This window comes from Carassius auratus, chromosome 32 (genome assembly GCF_003368295.1).
Source record: "Carassius auratus strain Wakin chromosome 32, ASM336829v1, whole genome shotgun sequence".
NCBI classification, from domain to species: Eukaryota; Metazoa; Chordata; class Actinopteri; order Cypriniformes; family Cyprinidae; genus Carassius; species Carassius auratus.
In genome coordinates, this window is record NC_039274.1 from 14681934 (window position 1) to 14703210 (window position 21277).

At 39.2% G+C, this 21277-nt stretch overlaps 1 protein-coding gene across 16 annotated transcripts in view; it reads left to right on the forward strand.

The window, feature by feature from the left end:
• The window catches only part of LOC113051674 (protein scribble homolog), a 75477-nt gene that overhangs the window by 34342 nt on the left and 19858 nt on the right, over positions 1-21277 (forward strand). For 12 of the 16 annotated variants that reach the window (XM_026215609.1, XM_026215607.1, XM_026215614.1 and 9 more), the window contains exons 5-29: positions 659-715; positions 834-897; positions 1203-1277; positions 1506-1650; positions 2422-2540; positions 2913-3112; positions 3208-3374; positions 3615-3745; positions 3847-3975; positions 6576-6752; positions 6927-7334; positions 9935-9997; positions 14794-14883; positions 14986-15063; positions 15163-15492; positions 15693-15773; positions 18111-18353; positions 18748-18858; positions 18970-19146; positions 19394-19510; positions 19640-19828; positions 20147-20266; positions 20358-20414; positions 20869-20925; positions 21176-21256. In XM_026215609.1, the coding sequence (XP_026071394.1) occupies positions 659-715; positions 834-897; positions 1203-1277; positions 1506-1650; positions 2422-2540; positions 2913-3112; positions 3208-3374; positions 3615-3745; positions 3847-3975; positions 6576-6752; positions 6927-7334; positions 9935-9997; positions 14794-14883; positions 14986-15063; positions 15163-15492; positions 15693-15773; positions 18111-18353; positions 18748-18858; positions 18970-19146; positions 19394-19510; positions 19640-19828; positions 20147-20266; positions 20358-20414; positions 20869-20925; positions 21176-21256 (3466 nt within the window). The remainder of the gene's footprint in view (positions 1-658; positions 716-833; positions 898-1202; positions 1278-1505; positions 1651-2421; positions 2541-2912; positions 3113-3207; positions 3375-3614; positions 3746-3846; positions 3976-6575; positions 6753-6926; positions 7335-9934; positions 9998-14793; positions 14884-14985; positions 15064-15162; positions 15493-15692; positions 15774-18110; positions 18354-18747; positions 18859-18969; positions 19147-19393; positions 19511-19639; positions 19829-20146; positions 20267-20357; positions 20415-20868; positions 20926-21175; positions 21257-21277) is intronic. The other 4 variants (XM_026215608.1, XM_026215610.1, XM_026215612.1 and 1 more) reach the window with 4 other exon arrangements.

The following is a 21277-nucleotide window of genomic DNA, read 5'->3' on the forward strand; positions in this document are numbered from 1 at the left end:
CATTAAGCCCCAATGAAATGCATGTAGAGACAGGTCTTCTTTTCTATATTGTGATGTACACGCAAGTGTAGAAGATTATCAAAAAGAAAAAAACTGAAGGACGGTGACTTTTTGTCTATCGGTTGTCCAAGAGAATTCCATCGTTTTCATTTTCGACAGTCTCATTAAATGTTACGAGATCAAACTTTTGATGAAGCTATGCATGGATGAGTCGTTCACAATGAATTATAGATATAAAAAGCAAGCATTATAGTATGTGTCTTATGTCAGTCATTTATACTAAATGCGTGTTAATGTAGTATAACCTCAAAAAGAAAACCTTAAGTTTATGCACCATGTAATTGAAGTAATGGATCAAAGCAATGTGTATCAAAGGGGAATACTTGTGCAGATTATTTAAAAATATCTAAATGTCTTTTTATAATTTTCTGTGCCTTTTGTAATTAGCACACGAAGCAGGCATCCCATTCTCACACACACACACACACACACACACACACACAGGCTCTTTCCAGTTTACACACACAACACACACACACAGATTGAGTTTGGCTACTGTTGATGTTGTGCAGATGGGGAGCCCCTTGCTCTTCCAAACTGAGTGACACACTCATCTGACACTCAATCTTGGCTCTTTTTCTTTTTTGTCTCCTCTCAGCTTGTCAAACCTGGTGACTCTAGAGCTGAGGGAGAATCTACTGAAATCTTTGCCCTCGTAAGTATTTTCCCATCACTCTGCAGTTATTAGATCCACAGTGTTCATGTTTTGTTTATACCCTAAAAGAAATGGATGCATTAAATTAAATGTGAAATCTGTCTCTACCTTCCTCTAGCTCTCTTTCCTTCCTGGTTAAACTGGAACAACTGGATCTGGGAAGCAATTTACTGGAAGTTTTGGTAAGAACTGAAACAGAATTTTTGTGTTCCTGAGAATAATTGAGATGTTTTAGTTATTAGCTTATGCACACACATGCATGCCATGTTTTCAGCTTTATTTAGAGCTTGTTGTTTTTGTTTGGCCCAGTGGATCTCCGATTATCATTTCCTTTACTGAACCAACACCTGAGCTACTGCTGATTAATTTATTATTTAATATTGTTTTATTACATTTTTTCTTTACATTTACATTTTTTAATCATGTCATATTTCTCTTTTTCCATGTCCTGTCTTAAATCTGCTTTCTTTTTATTTCTTCTGTTCAGCCTGACACACTTGGGGCACTGCCCAATCTTCGTGAGCTTTGGTTGGACAAAAACCAGCTCTCCTTACTACCTCCTGTGAGTACAGACCGCTTCTGATTAGCTCATTAGCTTTCTGGTTATCTCTCTTGATTGTTTTAAATATCTAGTTCAAATTCATGCAGATGTTGACCTTTTCAGACATGTTTTCCCTTCAGCACAGCTGAATGCATGTGCCCTGTGCCTGTTCTGGTGATAACTGGAGTGGAAACTAGAGTGCCTTCATTCACTTTCAGCTGACTGAAAGTTGACCTCTGTGTTTAACAGGAGCTGGGGAACCTGCGGCAGCTGGTTTGCTTGGACGTGTCGGAGAACCGTCTATCAGAGCTTCCCACAGAGATCAGTGGCCTTATCACCCTCACAGACCTGCTGCTCTCGGAGAACCTCCTGGAAGTCTTGCCAGACAGCATTGGTGAAACTCTATATGCCTCTTACAAACCTCAAGAAATATGAGATTATTCCGGCTTTTGTGTAGAGACACGGCTGTTACAATAAACATGTTGACCTGCATTCACCGTAAACTGAATCATCTTGAAAATGATGTGCTGCCCAGTCTAAAATCAGTCAGAACAATGCTCACCAAAATTGTCACACTTACATTCAGGCTTATTTGCTCAAAGGGTGTACTGTAGGTATTTAGTTAGTTACACATGTGATTTAACATGCACCGGCTGTTCCTGTTATATTTCAAACTGTACAATTTTCTCTGACTTCCGAGTCTTGTGGTTAGCCAGAGGGAAATTTGAAATCCTCTGTTTTCAAAGTTCAAATCAGGTTACAACAAAATATGTAAAAAATATGTGGTTTCTTTCAGGACAGCTAGATACACCTTTAGTAATGTAAAATTATAACTTTTTATAAACAAATTAGAAACCTTTATGGTCATAGTCAATGTTTAAAATTTTAGTTTGTTATGATCAACTGAAAAAAAAAATTATTGATTAGAAAATCACAACACTGCCCCCTAGTGTCAGTAGACTTAGGTCATCCTATTGCTGCACTGTCATAACAGGCTTAGAGTTAATGTTCTTTATTTATTTTGGCTATTATCACTAATGTACACTGCCTGTTTCATTTCAAAATCATGTTTCTGTACTTAGTCAGTGTTCTTATTGAAACCATTTTAATATGACTACAGTTGTTATTGTATTTATCTCGAGGCATCCATGAAATTTCTCAACAGGCTCACTTAAGAAGTTGTCCATTCTGAAATTGAACCAGAACCGCTTAGTGCATCTCACAGACTCTCTTGGAGAGTGTGAGAACCTGACAGAGCTTATGCTGACTGAGAACCTTCTCCAGGTACACAACTTGCACCACCTGATCTCTGTTATGTTTGTTTTTATTTGCATACTCCACTTTCTTTAATTCACTGGTTTTGGATCATCGCATAATTTTTAATGTAATGCTTCCATATTATTATAATAGTTTTTATCAAACTAGTACAGTAGTGGGAATAATTTGTCAACAGGTTAACTATACAATGGAATCCTTTTACATTGCATTTGTTAGTTTGTTTATTAAAGGATGGTTTCATCTGAAATAACTTGGAAAAATGGATCTTAAGGAAGCCAACAGTATTAGCAGAACTGCATTACCAAATTTCAAGAGGAAAGCAGACGTGTCAGAGCAGAGCCCATTGTGAAAACTTCCTTGTGCTGTTTTCTCTTTCAGTCCCTCCCTCGCTCACTTGGGAAGCTGAAGAATTTGACCAACTTGAATGTGGACCGAAACCACTTGAGCAGCGTGCCAGCAGAACTGGGAGGATGTGTCAGCCTGAACGTGCTCTCCCTCAGAGATAACCGTTTGGGAAAACTACCTACTGAGCTCGGCAATGCCACAGAATTACATGTGCTGGACGTGGCAGGCAACAGGTGAAAATGGATTCTGTAGAGGAAAACATGTTAAAGTCTCTATATCAAAGGTTTTGGATGTTGGTTAGTCATGCACTGAAGTTTCTCCATCCCAGGTTGCAGAGTTTACCATTCGCGTTGGCCAATCTGAACCTGAAGGCCATGTGGCTGGCAGAGAACCAGTCTCAACCCATGCTGAAGTTCCAGACAGAGGACGATGAGCAGACTGGGGAAAAAGTTCTCACCTGCTACCTGCTGCCTCAGCAACCCTCATCAAGCCTTGGTAACACACTCAACCGTCCTTGTGAATGGAGCTGGCATGCTATAGTCTAGTTATAATCACACCCAAAGCAGCTTTGCATAGCCATAGCTTAAAATGTACAAGTAAATACAGATTAGTACAAATACAGTCCATTTAAAGTCACTACATAAAGTACTGTGGCTGGTCCATGCCCATACTGCACCCATATTGAATCCAGGATACACATCATATTGCAATATTATTATATAATATACTTTGCAGAAAATCTACTGGAAAGGAGTGTTGATGAAACCTGGCCCACAGACACTAATTTGAACAGAGTATCGGTCATTCAGTTCAAGGACGACTCTAAACACGAAGAGGAAGATGAGGAGACTGCGGCGGAGAGGAGGGTGAGCATGGAAATGTGTACAGGATGTTAAGGATTTCTGGACAACGGTTTACATACATTTTTTCTGCATGTGCTAACACTCTTGCTGTATTTGGGAACCAGCAGGGTCTTCATAGGAGAGCCACACCTCATCCCAGTGAGTTAAAGGTGATGAAGAATGTCATTGAAGCCAAAAGAAATGAGGCTTATACAGCCAAACAAGATGAGGATCTGGAGTCACCGGACTCTGAGGTAAATTCAGTTGTTTTATTTTTGCTTTGTGTTTTAGTTTCCATCAGTTTGAATGGAATATAAATGCATGGTATGGTGCACTGACAGTAAACTCTATTTACAATGTCAATTACAGTTTATAATGAATGCCAATGCAGTTTATGTGACACTTCTTTTTTTATTATTCTTCTCTATACTTCTACATTTGAGGGATTTTTTTGTTGAGTATGGGAAACTAAAATTAGTTTATACTGTTTATAAATAATGTGAGTTATATTTAGGTGTATCTTACTAAATACAGTCATACATACATATATATATATATATATATATATATATATATATATATATATATATTAGTGCTGTCAAAATTAGCGCGTTAACGCATTCGATTAATTTGAAATATTTAACGCGTTAAAAAAAAATAACGCAATTAACGCGGTTGCAGTTTTTTTTTTATTTCTGGTTGTGGCCTATGTGTGTTCAACGTGCAAAGAAATATGGATAAGACCAAGGAAGGACTTTTAGACGGAAAGTTTCAGTATAAAACTCTGCCGGATTACTCTTCAGTCTGCCACAAGAAACATTACTCTTCATTTAGTCTGCCACAAGAAACAGCAACATTAAAATCATGAACTCAAATGTCATTGTTTAAAAAAAAAACAAAAAAAAACAATGACTGTTGTAACAGTGCGTAAATCAGACCTTTCTGTAACGCTAACGTTAATAAGCTTAAACGAAAAAAACGAAATAATTGTGTAGCGGAGTATTTTTTGTACACAGTGCCGCGAACTGTCAATCACTCCTGTACGCGTGCATCACTGTCCTCCTCAGCTGCAGCAACTTGCGCTCTCTCTCTTCATCAAGCTTTAAAACAAAAAGGGGACAAAAAGATCATATTGTCTTTGTGCATAGGCTATAGATTAATTAGATAAATGAATATCTAAATTTGTGCCTTGCCGTCTACGGTATTTTTTTAGAACTTAGAAAAAAGATGCAGCAGCCAATGAACAGCCAGCGGGGGCTGCAGGACGAATCAACCTCCGCAGACAGTTTTTAATGTTTATCAGACAATAAATACTCAAGATTTTGCTTTAGTATAAGTTCCGGGACAATTAGGGCCAGATTCGAGAGTCGGGACAACAGTTTAGATTTCGGGACTGTCCCGAATTTTTCGGGACGTCTGGTCACCCTTCCTGAAAGAGCTGCATTACTTAATTAGCTTGAGTCTGACCTGCAGTGATAGGATTCAAATTTGGTGAGGTGTCAGTCAGCGAATCATCAGATTCTGGTCTTGTTCTTGCAGTATTCAGAGTCTGAAGCCAAGAAAACATATGAAGTGTTGTTGTTAACTGCATTTGATTTTTAACCGAATCGAGAGTGGTGTACACTCATAACGAGTTTCACACACCTTCTCCGGCCACGGTGAGTTGTTGACACTTAACAGTGGGAAATGCGACACATGCGCTATTCACTTGTATAACTTAACGTTGAATGGGTAATGTAGTTTCTGCTCTGAGTGGGATGAATTAGGAAGCTTGCATTGTGAAGGGCGCTCTGAAAATCGGCAGTGCAGGTAAAAGATTAAAACCTCTATTAAAACAGATGTCCAAATGAGCGTACCGGTACGCTACAAGCACGTTCTGGGCGCATGGAGAGGTGGTGGTACGCTCGAGAGCTATATTTGGAAGTGGCGGTACTGAGTACAGGTGCATACTGGCCCACTTAAAGCACTGGCAATGACTATACTTTGGAATTTTTTTGCAGTCCACTTAGAATTCAACATGGAAATCATTTTTGTTTTTTATTGACATTGATTGTTTTGAAATTCAAATGGTACTTACATGCCTGTGTTTTTATTTCTGTAATAAATATGGCTTTCAAGCCAACAGTTAATTTGGAGGATATTGATGGTTTATTGCAGGTATGTTGTTTACATGAGAAAATCTGTGTTACAAGTTAAACAAAAATTCCAATAAACAATCATATTTTGAATTTAAATAGTTTCTTTGTCTTGAGTTTACATTAATTATTTACATTTTACATTTACATATGCAAAAAGTTTCAGTCTTTTAATTGCGATTAATCGCGATTAATCGCGATTAATTTTAAAAAATTGTGCGATTAATTAGTTAATTTTTTTTAATCGATTGACAGCACTAATATATATATATATATATATATATATATATATATATATTATTTTGTACGAGTCCTGTGTAAATTTACTTTTTAGTTATCATATTTAGTCAACCTTCATAGTTTGGCATGTCCTGCGACTTATAGTCAGGTGCGACCTACTTATCAAAATTAATTTGACATGAACCAAGAGAAAACATTACCGTCTAGCGCCCTCTCACGGATGTAGACGGTAATGTTTTCTCCTGGTTCTTGGTTCCAAATAAATGTGACTTATATTCCCAGTGCGACTTTTTTTTTTTTTCCTCGTCATGACATATTTTTTGACTGGTGCGACTTATACTCAGGTGCAACTTATAGTCCGAAAAATACGGTACATGAAAACTGTTTTTTTTTTTTTTTTTTTTTACCATTATTGTTTAAATATTAAATACAAACTTCTCCGTTTTTTTTTATTGATTATGTATGATGGTTCTTCACAGGAGAAACGGTTGAGTGGGCTGTCAAATCAAAGTCATGACTCTCAGACATCCAGCGGCACCGCCTCGGCCACTTCTCAGGAAGAGAAGCGGGGTGTAAACAGTACAGGTGTGGAGATTAATAATGGACATGGTCAAGAGGAGGAGGAGCTGGATGAAATGGAGGTGGAGTATACTGAGGTGTGTATAAAGTTTAGCACATCCTGCATGGAACCGTGACCTCTATTGAACATGTGCAAGCTACTGTACAGATAATGTTTAGGTTTGTGGGAATATGTTGCCATTTGTTTCACAAAGTCCTTCTGTATTTCACTGAATTGGTAATACAGGAAACCCTATTTCTTGTCTTCGCAGCCTACTGTGCACTTTGCTGAAAAGCCCATCATTCGTGGTGGTGAATATGAAAATGAAGACGACGATGAAGACGCAGAAATGAGCGATGAGTACTCTCGAACGCCACCTATTTCTGCAGAGAAACAGCGGCTCATACGTAAAGACACACCACACTACAAAAAGCACTTCAAGATCACCAAGCTGCCCAAACCCGAGACCGTCGCCGCCCTGCTGCAAGGCTTCAGTCATGACGGCCTCTCACCTACTGCTCACACCCCTGAGGACGAGAGGAACGGTGAGGAGGAGGAGGAGGAAGAGGAAGAGGAGGATGGAGTAATGGTCAATACCCATTTTCAGCCCCGACTAGAAGCAGCTGAGCCTGAAGACAGCAGGCTGAGTCAGATGAACTCATCCCTGCAGCCAGTGAAGGTAAGAAGGGCTCAGTTCTAGAAGGAATGGTGCGGGAAAGCTTGGATCACTGTTTCAATCAGTCTATATTATCTGAGGTTTTATCATGTGGAGTTGTTTAATAATGTTCATCTTAGTGCAGAGTACAGAATTTTTTTCAGTCCAAGATGTACAAAATACCCTGCTAAAAGTCTGAGACCCCTAGTGTATTACCAGCGAAATACAAATGTTTAATCATAAATAATATTATTAGAAGAAAAGTTTTAAGTTACAATAATTGTTCAAAAGTTTGAGGTTAGTAGAAGTCTCTTATGCTTACCGAGGCTGCATTTATTTGATTAAAAACTAAGTAAAACAGGATTTTTGTACAATATTGTTACAATTTAAAAAAACTATTTTAAATATTTTAAATTATGACAATATATTAAAGCATAATTTATTCCTGTGATGACAAATTAGTTTTTTTTTCAGCAGCCATTGCGCAAGTCTTCATTGACACATGATCTTTTAGAAATCGTTAAACCTAACTGACCTCTGACCTTTTGAACAGTACTGTACTTAAATTATTTTTAATTTTAATTTTTAATTTTAATTTTAATTTTAATTTTAATTTTAATTTTTGATTTTGTTTTGTAGAAAACATAAAAATGGAAACCAAATGTGCTTTAATATTTTATACTGTACTTAAATTATTAGAAAATTTTAGAATGTGTTTTTGGTTTGTCCCACTTTCATTTTAGTTTGCAGTCTCACACTTTTAGATCCCTCTGCAACAATATTTGTTCAAATGCAGCTATTTCAATCATTTCTATCTGTATCAGAGCCATCATGCCATTGGAATGAATATTGGCAGCATGCAAAGGATATCGTGAATGATGCTTGTTTTCTGATGACCTCTGCCTTTGGTCTGATTGAAAGGACAGAACCTCAGTGAAAAAGCTTCTCCTGGTTTTGCTTCACACTTTGGCTATGTTTAGCTCCTCCTCCACAGCTTGAAACACCCCCCAATTGAGCACTGCTCTTGCTTCCTCTCATCATCATTTGCTGTCTCTGCTGCCTGGGGAAATTAGTGCACACTGCCCTCTTTGCCCCCCTTTCCATAACTGTCTGTTTGCTGATCGTTTTAAACTATACCGGAGATTCGCTTCAATGAAATATTCCACTGTTTTTTTTTCTATTATTATTATTATTGTGTGGAAATATGAGGGGACTCATTGGTCTTAAAAATACATACTAGAAGCATTTAACCAGAAAGATTGCATCAACTATTTAGGGGTTTTACTGGTAGCAAAAAATAAATAAATAAAAAGAGTGAGAAAGTTTTGTGTATATCTGGTACATAATTCTGGAGTTAGGAATTTTGAGGTGTGTGTGGTGTGTGTGTGTGTGTGTGCGGTTTCCAGGACTGGATGGATAAGTGGCTGAGGAATGCCTGCGCAGGGCTTGTGTGTACATGTTTTCAGTTTGAAAAGAAATCTAGTTTGCTGTTCCTGTGTGAATATTGGCAAAATAAGCTATTTTTTACTAGTGACCCGGACAGTGTCTATAGTGTTATTGTGTCGCCTGTCAGTGACGTCAAAACCCCTCAATTTTGTTTTGTAGAAAACATAAAAATGGAAACCAAATGTGCTTTAATATGTTATGCATTTTATTAGACCGGTGACGACGGCACAGTAGCATTATAACAGAACTGTCAAATGTATTTAGTATGATGAAACAGCACTGCTTTACACATAAGCACGACCGGAATGAGCAGAAGCGGACTGTGGCATAATAATGTTTCACCCTTGTTTAGCGGCCTCGTTTCACTTCAACAGCTTTCAGCCTCGCCCTGCTTCCTTCTACTACGTTAATAAATCATCAGCTCATCCATGAACATGATTTCTGCCCGAGTCCTGTCGGATTGCATCGGCTGTGGGGATGAAAACGACAACTCCCATGATTCCACACTCAGTCACGGCATCATCAAACTACGCCTTTGTTTTTTTGTTTGTTTTGAATACGCGCCCTCTAGTGGCAAAAACTTATGTATGACGCCTTTAATCCAGGCAGTTTTTTCCCCTATCAAGTCATTTAAAATGTTAAAACATTTCTTAAATTGCCAAACATTTTAGATTTACAATATAAATTGTACAAATACGAATAGCAAGCTTTTCCAGATAATAGCTGTTCATTTCATGATCTGAATTTACTTGTTGAATGCACTCTGAGAAGAACTGAGCAGTGCTATGTTGTTTTAAAGCAGCATTACAAAAAAATGTTTTTCTATTTTCGAAAATAACCAAAGTGAATCAGCAGATATTACTCTTGTGACACAGGACTAGTTTGTGATGTATGATTAGTACTTTTCTAATCGTCGATGACTCTGTTGTCGCCTGTAATGTGTCTGCAGCTCATTAAGTGTGTAGGTTAGTGTTGTTTGCTGTATATGTGGTGGTTTGGTAGCGCTCTGTCTTTCTGTGGGTGTGCGCTGCTGCCCTGCCTAGGTGTGTGTGTTTGGAGGTGTGTCTGTCATTCAGTCAGCTGTGTGAATGTTTGTTCGATTTATTTAATTCAATAAAAAAAAAAAAATTCGGCCTGACTAATCTGCATGCCCTCTCGCTGGTTCCTGTCCTTAACAGGGGGTGTCCTTTGATCAAGTCAATAATCTGCTGATTGAGCCTGCTCGAATTGAGGAGGAAGAGGTCTGTACCTATTCTCTTTCTTCCCAAACTCCCACTCTCTTCCTCGCTGTCTCTCTCTCTTTCGATCATTCATTCACTCACTCATCATTCACCTGCAGTTCAGGGAATCATGAACCACAAAAATCCTTCATTAATCCACACCGGATGGCTAGGGAAATGCTGACTAACATTTAATAATAAATCGCAGCTGTAATGGAGCTTAGTGTTTGGAGAACAAAATGGTGATGGTGTAAGCTGAAGATTAAAGGAATGTTCTGGGTTGAGTACAGAACAATGAAACAAAGTTAAAGGGTTAGTTCACTAAAAAATTAAAACTATGTCATTAATGACTCACCCTCATGTCGTAAGACCTCCGTTCATCTTCGGGACACAGTTTAAGATATTTTAGATTTAGTCAGAGAGCTCTCAGTCCCTCCATTTGAAGCTGTGTGCACGGTATACTGTCCATGTCCAGAAAGGTAAGTAAACATCCTCAAAGTAGTCCATGTGACATCAGAGGGTCATTTTGAATTAGTTGAAGCATCGAAAATACATTTTGGCCCAAAAATAACAAAAACTACAACTCTATTCAGCATTGTCTTCTCTTCTGTGTCTGTTGTGAGAGAGAGTTCAAAACACAGAAGTTTGTGATATCCGTTTCGTGAACGAATCATTTGATGTAACCGGATCTTCTTGAACCAGTTCACCAAATCAAACTGAATCGTTTAAAGGGGGGGGGGTGAAATGCTCGTTTTCACTCAATATCCTGTTAATCTTGAGTACCTATAGAGTAGTACTGCATGCTTCATTACTCCAAAAAGTCTTTATTTTTATTATATTTATAAGAGAAATATAGTCTGTACCGATTTTTCCCGGAAAAACACGAGCGCCTAGAGGCGTGACGTGTGGGCGGAGCTAAAGAATCACGAGCACCAGTAGGCTTTTGTGTTGAGCGAGTCTGGAAGCTGTGACACAGATCCAGAGGCTGAAATTTAACAAGAGCAGCATCAGCAACGACGTCTCTATGTGGTATGTACTGAAACTGTATATATTTGCTTAGCGGTTTTGGAAAATGACTAAGTTCCACTTTGTCATCTTTTTTTTTTTTTTAAGCTGTACATGTGGAAAGTGCAGTTTGATGACAACATCGCATGTTGTTTACTTGATGTGCTTATGCGCCGATAGCTAAGTTAACAACACAGAGATATTTGAAGCAGTTTTACTCACCGCCTGCGGTTCCAGCACACGATCGTGACCCTTTTTCGTTGGGACTGCATTATCCTTAAGAAATAAACGATGTGCAAATCCGTCGTCAAACTGGACCTTGTTTGTAAAACAAGCATCTTCGAAATGCAGGGAACAAACACAAACACTTGCACAACTCCATCGATGCTCTGTAAAAATAAACTCCATCCACTGGTCCCTTAATGCTGTTTCTCTTTTGGTAATCTGTGCAGGGTTGTCTTGCCCTGGCAACCAAAAACACACTTCTTTTGTGACTTTTCGCGACGCTCTCGCTCTGATCAGTGAATGAATGTCTGTGCTCAGCCTCTCAGTGCTGTGCTATACGGGAGCGCGCGCTCTTCCGGCAGAAGTTCCTTAGGACCCATATAAGGAAATTCCGCTCCATCTAACGTCACACAGACCCATACTCGAAAAAAACTTTCCGAAACTTGTGACAGTTTAAGTCATTTGTGGATTAATGCGTATTGGAGACATGAACAGTTTCAAACGATTCAGTTTGATTTGGTGAACTGGTTCAAGAAGATCCAGTTACATCGCGTGATTTGTTCACGAACCAGATATCACTGAACCGCAGTGTTTTGAACTCGCACACAACAGACACGGAAGAGAAGACTGATAAATAAAGCTTCAAAAATGCTTCAAAATATTCTAACGGACCCTCTGATGTCACATGGTCTACTTTGAAGATGTTTTTCTTACCTTTCTGGACATGGACAGTATACCGTACACACAGATTCAATGGAGGGACTGAGAGCTCTCGGACTAAATCTAAAATATCTTAAACTGTGTCCCGAAGATAAATGGAGGTCTCACGGGTTTGGAACAAGATGAGGGTGAGTTATTAATGACATAATCTTAATATTTGTGTGAACTATCCCTTTAAGCTCAGTCAACTGCATCTGTGGTATTCTGTCATTTATCACAGAAAGTAATTTTCTCTTGTTCTTTAGTTTGTAAAAACAAACAGTTTTGCAGTAATTAACTCACAGTGCAAGTCTATGGACCAAAGATTTTTCTGTGGTTATTGAAAGCATGCCATAAACTATATATACATATTTTTTATCTCAGTAGTTGCCTTTAAATTTTACAGAAATATTGTTTTTCCTTTACCATGCATTTCTCCAAACTAGGTTCTGTTACTGTCTGCCTCCAGTTTTTCTGTCGTTTTCTTGTTTTTCTTCCCTCTTTTCCACCACCGACCCCTCCGTCAGGTTCTGCCGTCTAGGAGCAAGAGGCACACATGTGCTAGTAGAAACATTTATCTGTCTTTTGCTGCATCATATTACAAGTTTCTCTGTTTTGTCTTTTTGAAATGAACAAGACCCATAAAAGTAGTTGTTTATAGTTCCATAATGAAATTTACATTTGTTACTTGACAAAAAAGACGTATGCCACACGTATGACTCTTGTTCCAGAATCACCTAAAATCAATCATCTTATAGTTGCACATGAACCAGATGGAGTGAGATTTTTCATTCTCCAAAAGCTAACCTGCCTAATTACTACTTGTTTCTTTTTTACAGTGCAATATAAAAATATATTAATACTATACATGTCCCATTGTGCAATATGTTTCCATTGATATTGTTAGCCATGCAACTAATTTCAACAATAAAATGTTGAACCCTCTCTGAGATATATTACACAATCATGCAGAAGTTATTTTCTACTATTTGAATACACCAGTACATGTCATATATTATAAACTTTTGTATTTTAATAAATGGATAGTAATATTATAATTTTTTTAATAATTCCTGACCCGGTGCCACTGTAAGATAAGTGGCCATAGTGTTAGACCAAATAAGATTACTTTCCAGTTTGTTTAATATGCCTGAAGCTGAGAATGAATGAATATTAGATACACAAATGTCTGTACATCTCTAAAGATTTCATTGTCCCTCTCTTCCTCACTTAAGTTTTGTTTTTCTGCATCTACCCACTCGCTAAACCCACTTTGCATGGCTGCTGCTGTAGAATCAACCACATCTAGTCCATCCCACAAAAAAATTCACCATCCCTCCCATTCATTTTATGATCATTGGGTATGTCATGACTATTATGTGAGGTGTGCCCTAAATTAATCATTCAATACAAATGTTAAGTTATGGTTAATCTGTCCTCCGTTGTATTGTTGATATTAGTTTTATGTTATATATATATATAAGGACAAATAAGAATGAATTGAATTGGCTTCAATCTCCTTTTTAGTTCATGAATCTATTACAGTACAGTGTTCAATAACAGTGAACTAGATGTGGAGTCTCTTGCCATTAATCTACAAAACTTGAACCACTACAAGTTTTGAGACGGGTGATGTTCAAACTTGAGCATGTGTTCTTTATGCAGTCTGCATTAATCAAACAGATCCTTTGTGTCCTGTCCCAGCAACACTGGCCTCCTCTCCTTGATTCTTCAGACTTTTGACTATTTGATCAGATTAATAATGTTATATGTAAAAGTGGTAAATATAGTGTTAAAGTAGTGGAATTTTTGACTCTATTTTGTGCAACCAGATATCTTTCACTGATTCATGGAGCATCTTTATTGTTAGCGTTGGCTGTTCAGAATTGTATGAACACGATTGTTTGTCGTCAGTAAGACCAAGACACATTAGACAAAAAATTCTAATTCAAATAAATGATGTTCTTTTGAGCTTTCTGTTCATCAAAGAATCCAAAAACATTAAAATAAAAAAATCTTACTGACTGTAATGAAATTGTCTACTTACCATTCATTGATTCCTTACATGCACCATAGACTTACAGTACATGACCTGTTAAACATGAACATAAAACATGTTCTTGGAAACAAACTTTCTGTATAGATTATATCAGTGCACATTTTGTATAGACTATGTGCCATCTGTGTGTATAAACTGTCCAGTGGAAGTAAAGGCTGGAAGACACTACACTAGTTTCTAGCTTTTTGCCCTGATTTACAGTCTGGACACGTTAGTGCTAGTTGCTAAAAGTCAGAACCAGTCTGCAGATTTTAAAATCTCAAAAGACTCTGATTTAAAGGTTTATTTAAGTTTTTTTTTTTAATGTTTTTTTTAACCCTCATTTAAGTCTCTGATGCCCAATTTTTTTGTGCAACCATTTACAAAGTTGTAGTCATCCTTAAAACTGCCTTAACTTTGCATCGTGTACAATTCACATCAGGTTTGATAATCCTGTAGTGTTGAACTTTTCACTCCAAAGATTGAAAGATGGGAGTAAACCACTTAGTCCCCCACAATCAATAAATCAATAAATACACAAGCAGTCAGGCTGATCCAAATTGCAAATATTGAAGGCTTCTTTTATCAGCAGAGGTTCAACTTTTTAAATGTATGTCTGAATATGAACAGGTTGTCCAATGATCCATAAATTTGAGCTAAATTTTTTAAGTATGTAAATAAATGCAATGTGTATATCTATATCAAGGAAAGAAGGCTACTGCTTGGGACAATATATTTGATCTGTCTGAACATGGATGCTGTCATTCATATTATAAATATTTCCTTTCTTAACAAGCATGCACTGCATGATTTTTGTTGTTGTTTTCTGATCTCTCTGCTTCATCTGCAGCTGACCCTGACTATCCTGAGGCAGACCGGTGGGTTAGGCATCAGCATAGCAGGGGGGAAAGGATCTACGCCCTATAAGGGTGATGACGAGGTACATTTCAATGAGCTTTCATGCAATAGATGAGTTTTGATTAATACTTTCGTGTGTGCGAGTGTGTTGATAGTTTTAATGTCCTGATAATGTCCTTTTCAGGGTATTTTCATCTCTAGAGTGTCAGAGGAGGGCCCCGCAGCACGTGCTGGGGTCAAAGTAGGAGACAAACTTCTTGAGGTGAACATCTGTTGTCATTTTCTCTTTTGAGTTGCACCATGCAAAACCAGTCATTCATGCTGCCTTTAATCCTCTGTTCTTGTATTGTCCTGGTCTCAGGTGAACGGAGTAGACCTGCACGGAGAGGAACATCGCACAGCTGTCGAGGCCTTACGCAGCTCAGGGGCAGCTGTGGTTATGACCGTTCTGAGGGAACACATGGTTGAACCGGAGAACGCCATCACCACCACGCCACTGAGACCAGAGGATGATTATTTCCCCCGGGAGAGACGGTCCAGTGGGCTGCCTTTCCTCCTGGACCCTGCCTCTCCTGCTGTCAGCGCTGGGCCTGCGCTGCGACTAACCACTTGTCTGGTCCGCAACGATAAAGGTTTAGGGTTCAGCATTGCTGGAGGGAAAGGGTCAACCCCGTACCGAGTTGGAGACACGGTAAACACAAGCCGCTCTCGCATAAGCACTCGCGACTTGCCTTGTAGTGAATTACAGTTATATTAAACAGTAATATTTCATAATGCTTTTTACTGTATTTTTGTCAAATAAATGCGTCTTTGTTGTGCATAGGAGAATTCCTTCCAAAGGTTTTATTGAGAAGAGATTATCATTGACTGTGTTTTTCTACTTTCTCGCAGGGAATCTTCATCTCTCGTATTGCTGAAGGAGGAGCTGCTCACAGAGACAATATCCTGCATGTGGGAGACAGGGTCATAACAGTGAGTCCATCCAGCTCTCATACAGTCGCTGTCTAGTTAATGTCGTTTATCAATTTAATTTAGGGTTAAAAGGATAGTTCACTTAAAAATGGGAAATATTATTATTTTCTCACCTTCATGCCATTTAAAAAAATCTGTCAGACATTCAGAACATTTTTTCCATACAGAACATGAATAGTTACCAGGGTCTGTTAAGCTCCAAAAATATCACAGTGCCATGAACGAAATCCATAGAGTCTTGAACTGCATTCTGAATCTTCTGAAGCCATATGATCGCTTTGTGAGAGAGAGACTCATTGACACTGCTCTCAAATCTCTTTCATATTCCTGTATATTCAAATGTGGCATGTCATAACAGGTTTAACCATAACCATCCCAAAAATCATAGGGTTTTAGGTCTCGTAACTAATTGTGATGCACTAGATCTGTATATGAGCTGAATATGACTTGATTTCAATTTGTTCTTCACACAAAGCTATTGTGCTGGTTCCGAATATAGTGTACAAACTGTCCCTTTTAGAGCTTAACAGTCACCATTCTCTTTCATTATCAGGAAAAAAATACCATGAATATTCTGACAAATGTTCTACAAAATAAAGTCATGCAGGTTTGGGTGTGAGTAAATAATAACATTTACATTTGTGTGTCAGCTATACCTTTAATAATTTTTTTCCCCTGGGTATTAGATCTGATAAAGTCAGTTTACATTGTGAGAAACCTAATAATATTAAGCCGTTAAAATGCAGCTAACTGCATGGGTGAGTTAGTTTAAGCCTGGGACACCACAAGCCAATGGTTGGCCGTCAGGCAATGTAGGTGGTTTTTGAGCATCGGTCACTAAAGTTTTGTTTCTCTCTACCGATTGACTCTAGTCAGACACCTGCTGGTATGGTAGAGTTATGTTCTCTCATGCAAGCACAGAGTGTACAACACTAGTTATCCGTTGACTGTGATCCATCCAATGTGTTCTAGTGCAACTTTTTTTGCCCCAGCGCAGGCGATGCGAGGCGAATCCACAGTGGGCTTTCCTCAGCGCTAGTTCTTTGGCCTCAGTTTCGCTGTCACTACACTTTGCAGAGTGCAGCAAAATAGTCTTCTGCTGCTTTACTGGGCTGCTGCACTTAATAACCTTTCTGCTTTGCAGCATTAAATGATGTCGGTGTGTAATTGTGAACTTCTCTGCTAGTAAACTTGCTTGTATTATGACTCCGCATTATAACAATTATAATCCTCCCAACTATTTTGTATCCCTTGAGCCTTCTGTTTGTCAAGATTTAGCTTGTTCTGCCGGTACTGAATGGTCAGCGCTGACCTCTGTTTGTCACCATAGTGGAACTTCTTACTGCTAAACAAAGTAACCAAAAATCAAGAATAGATTTCCCTCAGATGGGAACCAGGACAGGTTAGGCAACATCCCTTGGCTTTGCTAAGAGAAATGCACAAATTGTGAAAATGCACAAAAATGCAGCAGCATTAGGCCTCTGTTTCAACACATCATGTTCAACACATGAGCCAGATCATAATTAAAGGGTAGTATTTAAGGCTAATGTGATGAATCCGTTAGTACTTTTATATACAAAGTACCATTGGGTTTCTGGCAGGTTTTTATGTAGTCAGGTTACAGTCTCTATTTGTCCAGGTATAGATGGCATGATGAATAATCAGATATTTGAAGGATTAAAGGTAGGTCACCTGTCAGCTGTCTTTTGGATCAAGGGCACAGTCCTGAGTCCTTTGTAATTTGATTAACATGTTAAAATGCTGGACGAAGCCACGTTTTAGACATACATGGCACTTTTATAAGGTGTTGTATTGATTTAGTACAGCTGTAATGGAACTATAATCATAGTGGACTAAGCTGTTTTTAAAAGTGCAAGGTCCTCTAATCAAGGTATATAAGCTATATCTGAAATACATTTAAATATGACCGTATGCAGTAGTAGAGTTTGGGCATGGTTTTCTAGAGGCTGCTTTTTTATACTTTCTCTAACACACTATGTGATCTAAATCATCCCCAGCATTTCCTCTTTCTCCTGTTGGCATTCCCTTCTCTTTTCAATTCCCTAGTCAAATGTGTCTCAACATTATGATTTGATGCATAATCTTTCACTAAGAACCCAGGTTTCCTTTTAAATGCATGAGAGGGCTCAGCATTGGCTGTCACATGATCCAGATCAGTTCTGTACCAGGAACATTTTTCCAATAACTGACACCTGGACTCTAGTGTTCCTTGAAAACCCAGCTAAATGAAATGCTACATACAGCAATTAAAAGCCCATAAGATGTCACAAGCTCAGCATGAGGGCATGACCCACTGGTGTTTGGCTGTCACTCCAGATCAATGATGTAGACATGACAGAGGCCAGACATGACCAGGCAGTAGCGCTGCTTACCAACACTTCCCCCACCATCACCCTCCTGGTCGAACGGGACCAGGCCAGTGCAGGGGGCGCCTCCCCTCGAACTCGACCTCATTCGCCCCCTCCTCCAGAGCCGTCCGACTCACCTGAGCAAGAGGAAGGAGATGAGCAGCTTGGAAACCATCTCAACTGCCCCATGGAAGACGAATACCCCATTGAGGTGAGAGCTGTGAACTAATGGTATGATGTTGAACCTGAAGGACAATAGTGTGGGTTTCTCTTATTTGAGGAAATATTTAAAAGTGATAAAAAGCACTTTAAATGCTGCTTGCTCTAGTTTAATCTCATAACAGCATCATTTTGCTGTTTTAATGCCTCACTCAACAGAGAAAATGGTGCACGGTATGAACATTGCTTAGTGGATTTATTATGTTAGGATTGTGATTAGGCCTTTTAAAATGTGCTCTATTGCTCTGGCATTTAATGTTCCCTTGATATTTTTATTCATGTCTGCTTGATGTAGTTGTGTAGACCTGCCTAGAGTATTTATCTCTGCATTTATCAGACCTACTGCAAACTCAGTACTCATACATCTGAATTTCCTGTCTGAACAGGAAGTGACTCTGATCAAAGCAGGTGGTCCCTTGGGTCTTAGTATTGTAGGGGGTAGCGACCATGCCAGCCACCCTTTTGGAGTTAATGAGCCAGGGGTGTTCATCTCAAAGGTAAAGTAAATTATGTAGTATGATGCACGCTTATGTCTTAAATGGATGACATGGTTTGTGGTCAGTGAAGCTTTTGTCAAAATTTATTTCTGTCCTTTTATTTCTGGATAGGTCATTCCCAATGGCTTGGCCTCTCAGAGTGGACTTCGCGTGGGCAATCGTATATTGGAGGTGAACACCATTGACCTAAGGCACGCCACACATCAGGAAGCTGTTAGAGCCCTGCTATCCAACAAGCAGGAGATCCGCTTGCTTGTGCGCAGAGATCCCTCGCCCCCTGGCATGCAGGTATACACACATTCATTAGTAGAGGAGAAGTGTATGCAAAACCCTGAGGTATGGCCGGTGGTCGCCGGGTCAGTCAGATCTGATAAATATCAGATTTGGGCTTTACCTGAAAATCTGGCCTGGAATGTGAAAGACACTCGTACTAATACTTGTATTAATTTTGGTAAAAATCTCAAAAACCTTTGAAACGGCTAAGGAGAGCAGTACAACCTTGCATGCTCTCTAAAACATCCCTGTGTTTTTGTAGGAGATTGTCATCCACAAGCAGCCTGGAGAAAAACTGGGCATTAGCATCAGGGGCGGAGCTAAAGGCCATGCAGGCAACCCCTTTGACCCCACAGATGAGGGCATCTTCATTTCCAAGGTAACTGAAACCATGATATAAGATAGAAACCCTGCATTACTCTGATAACTATAAAAGTACCGGTCGACCTACTTCACTACTTCCACAAAACACTATTTCCTGTTTTTTATTTGTTCTCTGATTCTGTAGGTGAGCTGCAGCGGTGCTGCTGCACGAGATGGCCGACTGCAGATGGGCATGCGTATTCTTGAGGTGGGCAACAACAGTCTGCTGGGCATGACACACACGGAAGCAGTGAGGGTCTTGCGTGCTGCCGGTGACTCCTTGGTCATTCTTGTGTGTGATGGCTTTGACCCAAGAAACGCTGCAGGCATAGAGGTGAAGACCTGGCTCAGGAGGACACGAGATCTTCTCTGGTGTCCAACTGGGACTTGAATTATTATAAATCTAACAAAATATGCATTGGCATTATCAGTCAGTGTTTTAAATAATTGAGATCTTTTTTATGTTTTTGAAAGACGCCTCTCATGATCAGTAAGACTACATTTGTTTGATTAAAATCAAAGTAAAAACAGTAATATTGTGAATTTATAGCAGCCCTTCTTCCATTCTTCAGTGTCACTTGATCCCTTAGAAAGCATCCTTATATCCATGTATGTACTACTATATCAATTTTGTTGATTTGATTTGATTCAGGCATCCCCTGGTGTTATTGCGAACCCGTTTGCAGCAGGGATTGTTCGTAAGAACAGTGTGGAGAGCATCTCATCAGTCGACAGAGACCTGAGTCCTGAAGAGATTGACATCATGCAGAAGGTGAGCTCTATGCGTCACACAGAGCAGGAACAGCAGAGGAGTGGATGGATGGAAAAATAACATCTGTCTGTCTGTCTGACCTTTTCTGCAGGAGGTAGAGATGATGAGGGAGACGTCCCAGTGGGAACGGGAGGAGATGGAAAAAGTGGTGAGTGATTTCCTCCCCTAAACGCCTTTCTTATATCAGATTGTTATTATTATAAGAATATGCGATCAAAATTATGACCACTTCCAAATCTCCTCTATAACTACAACTAATATATGTGGATCTGTCCTTTTCTTTCTCTCTGTCTCTTATCTGCTCCTCTTTTCCCCCCAAACCCTTCTGAATGATCTGCTCATTCCAAACATTACATTTTGTTTCTGCTCATTCCATTCATCTCTTTCATTAAATATGTTCTTGTGTCTTCATGGTTCCTGGTTTTATTGTTCATCCACGATTTTGCATCACCTAAACCTCATTCCCCTCTGTGCAATGGATGCCATTGGAATCTGTGTATGTGTGTCTATATTTGTGTGGGCAAAATGTGTGTCCATGTATGTGTGTGATTGGGTAAACTTCATTGCCCCACCCCCTCCTTATCTTCCCTCATTTGGTAAAGGAGCGTATGCGCTTGGAGCGCGAGGACGCAACTCGTTTGCTGGAGGAGGAAACTGAGGTGAGGCCTTAAGCCCTCCCTGTCTTTACGGTCCACAGTAGTGCTTCAGGAGCGAAACATGGGACCAGCCGTCAGCTTGAATATGAACAACTGAGTCTGATCTGAACCTCTGAGCACTAGAAGATCTTTAGATCCACTGTCCTCATGCTCAAAACTTCATGAAATATCTAAACAATGTTTAGAAGGTTTTTGAACGCCTCTCAATGAACAATGATCATTCATTATACTCTTTCTAACTCTCTATCTACAGAGTTTGAGCACTGGACCACTGAAACTGGACTACAAGACACTGGCTGCTCTACCTACCACTAGCCTACAGAGAGTTAACAGAGTAAGTACCTACATGTCAAAA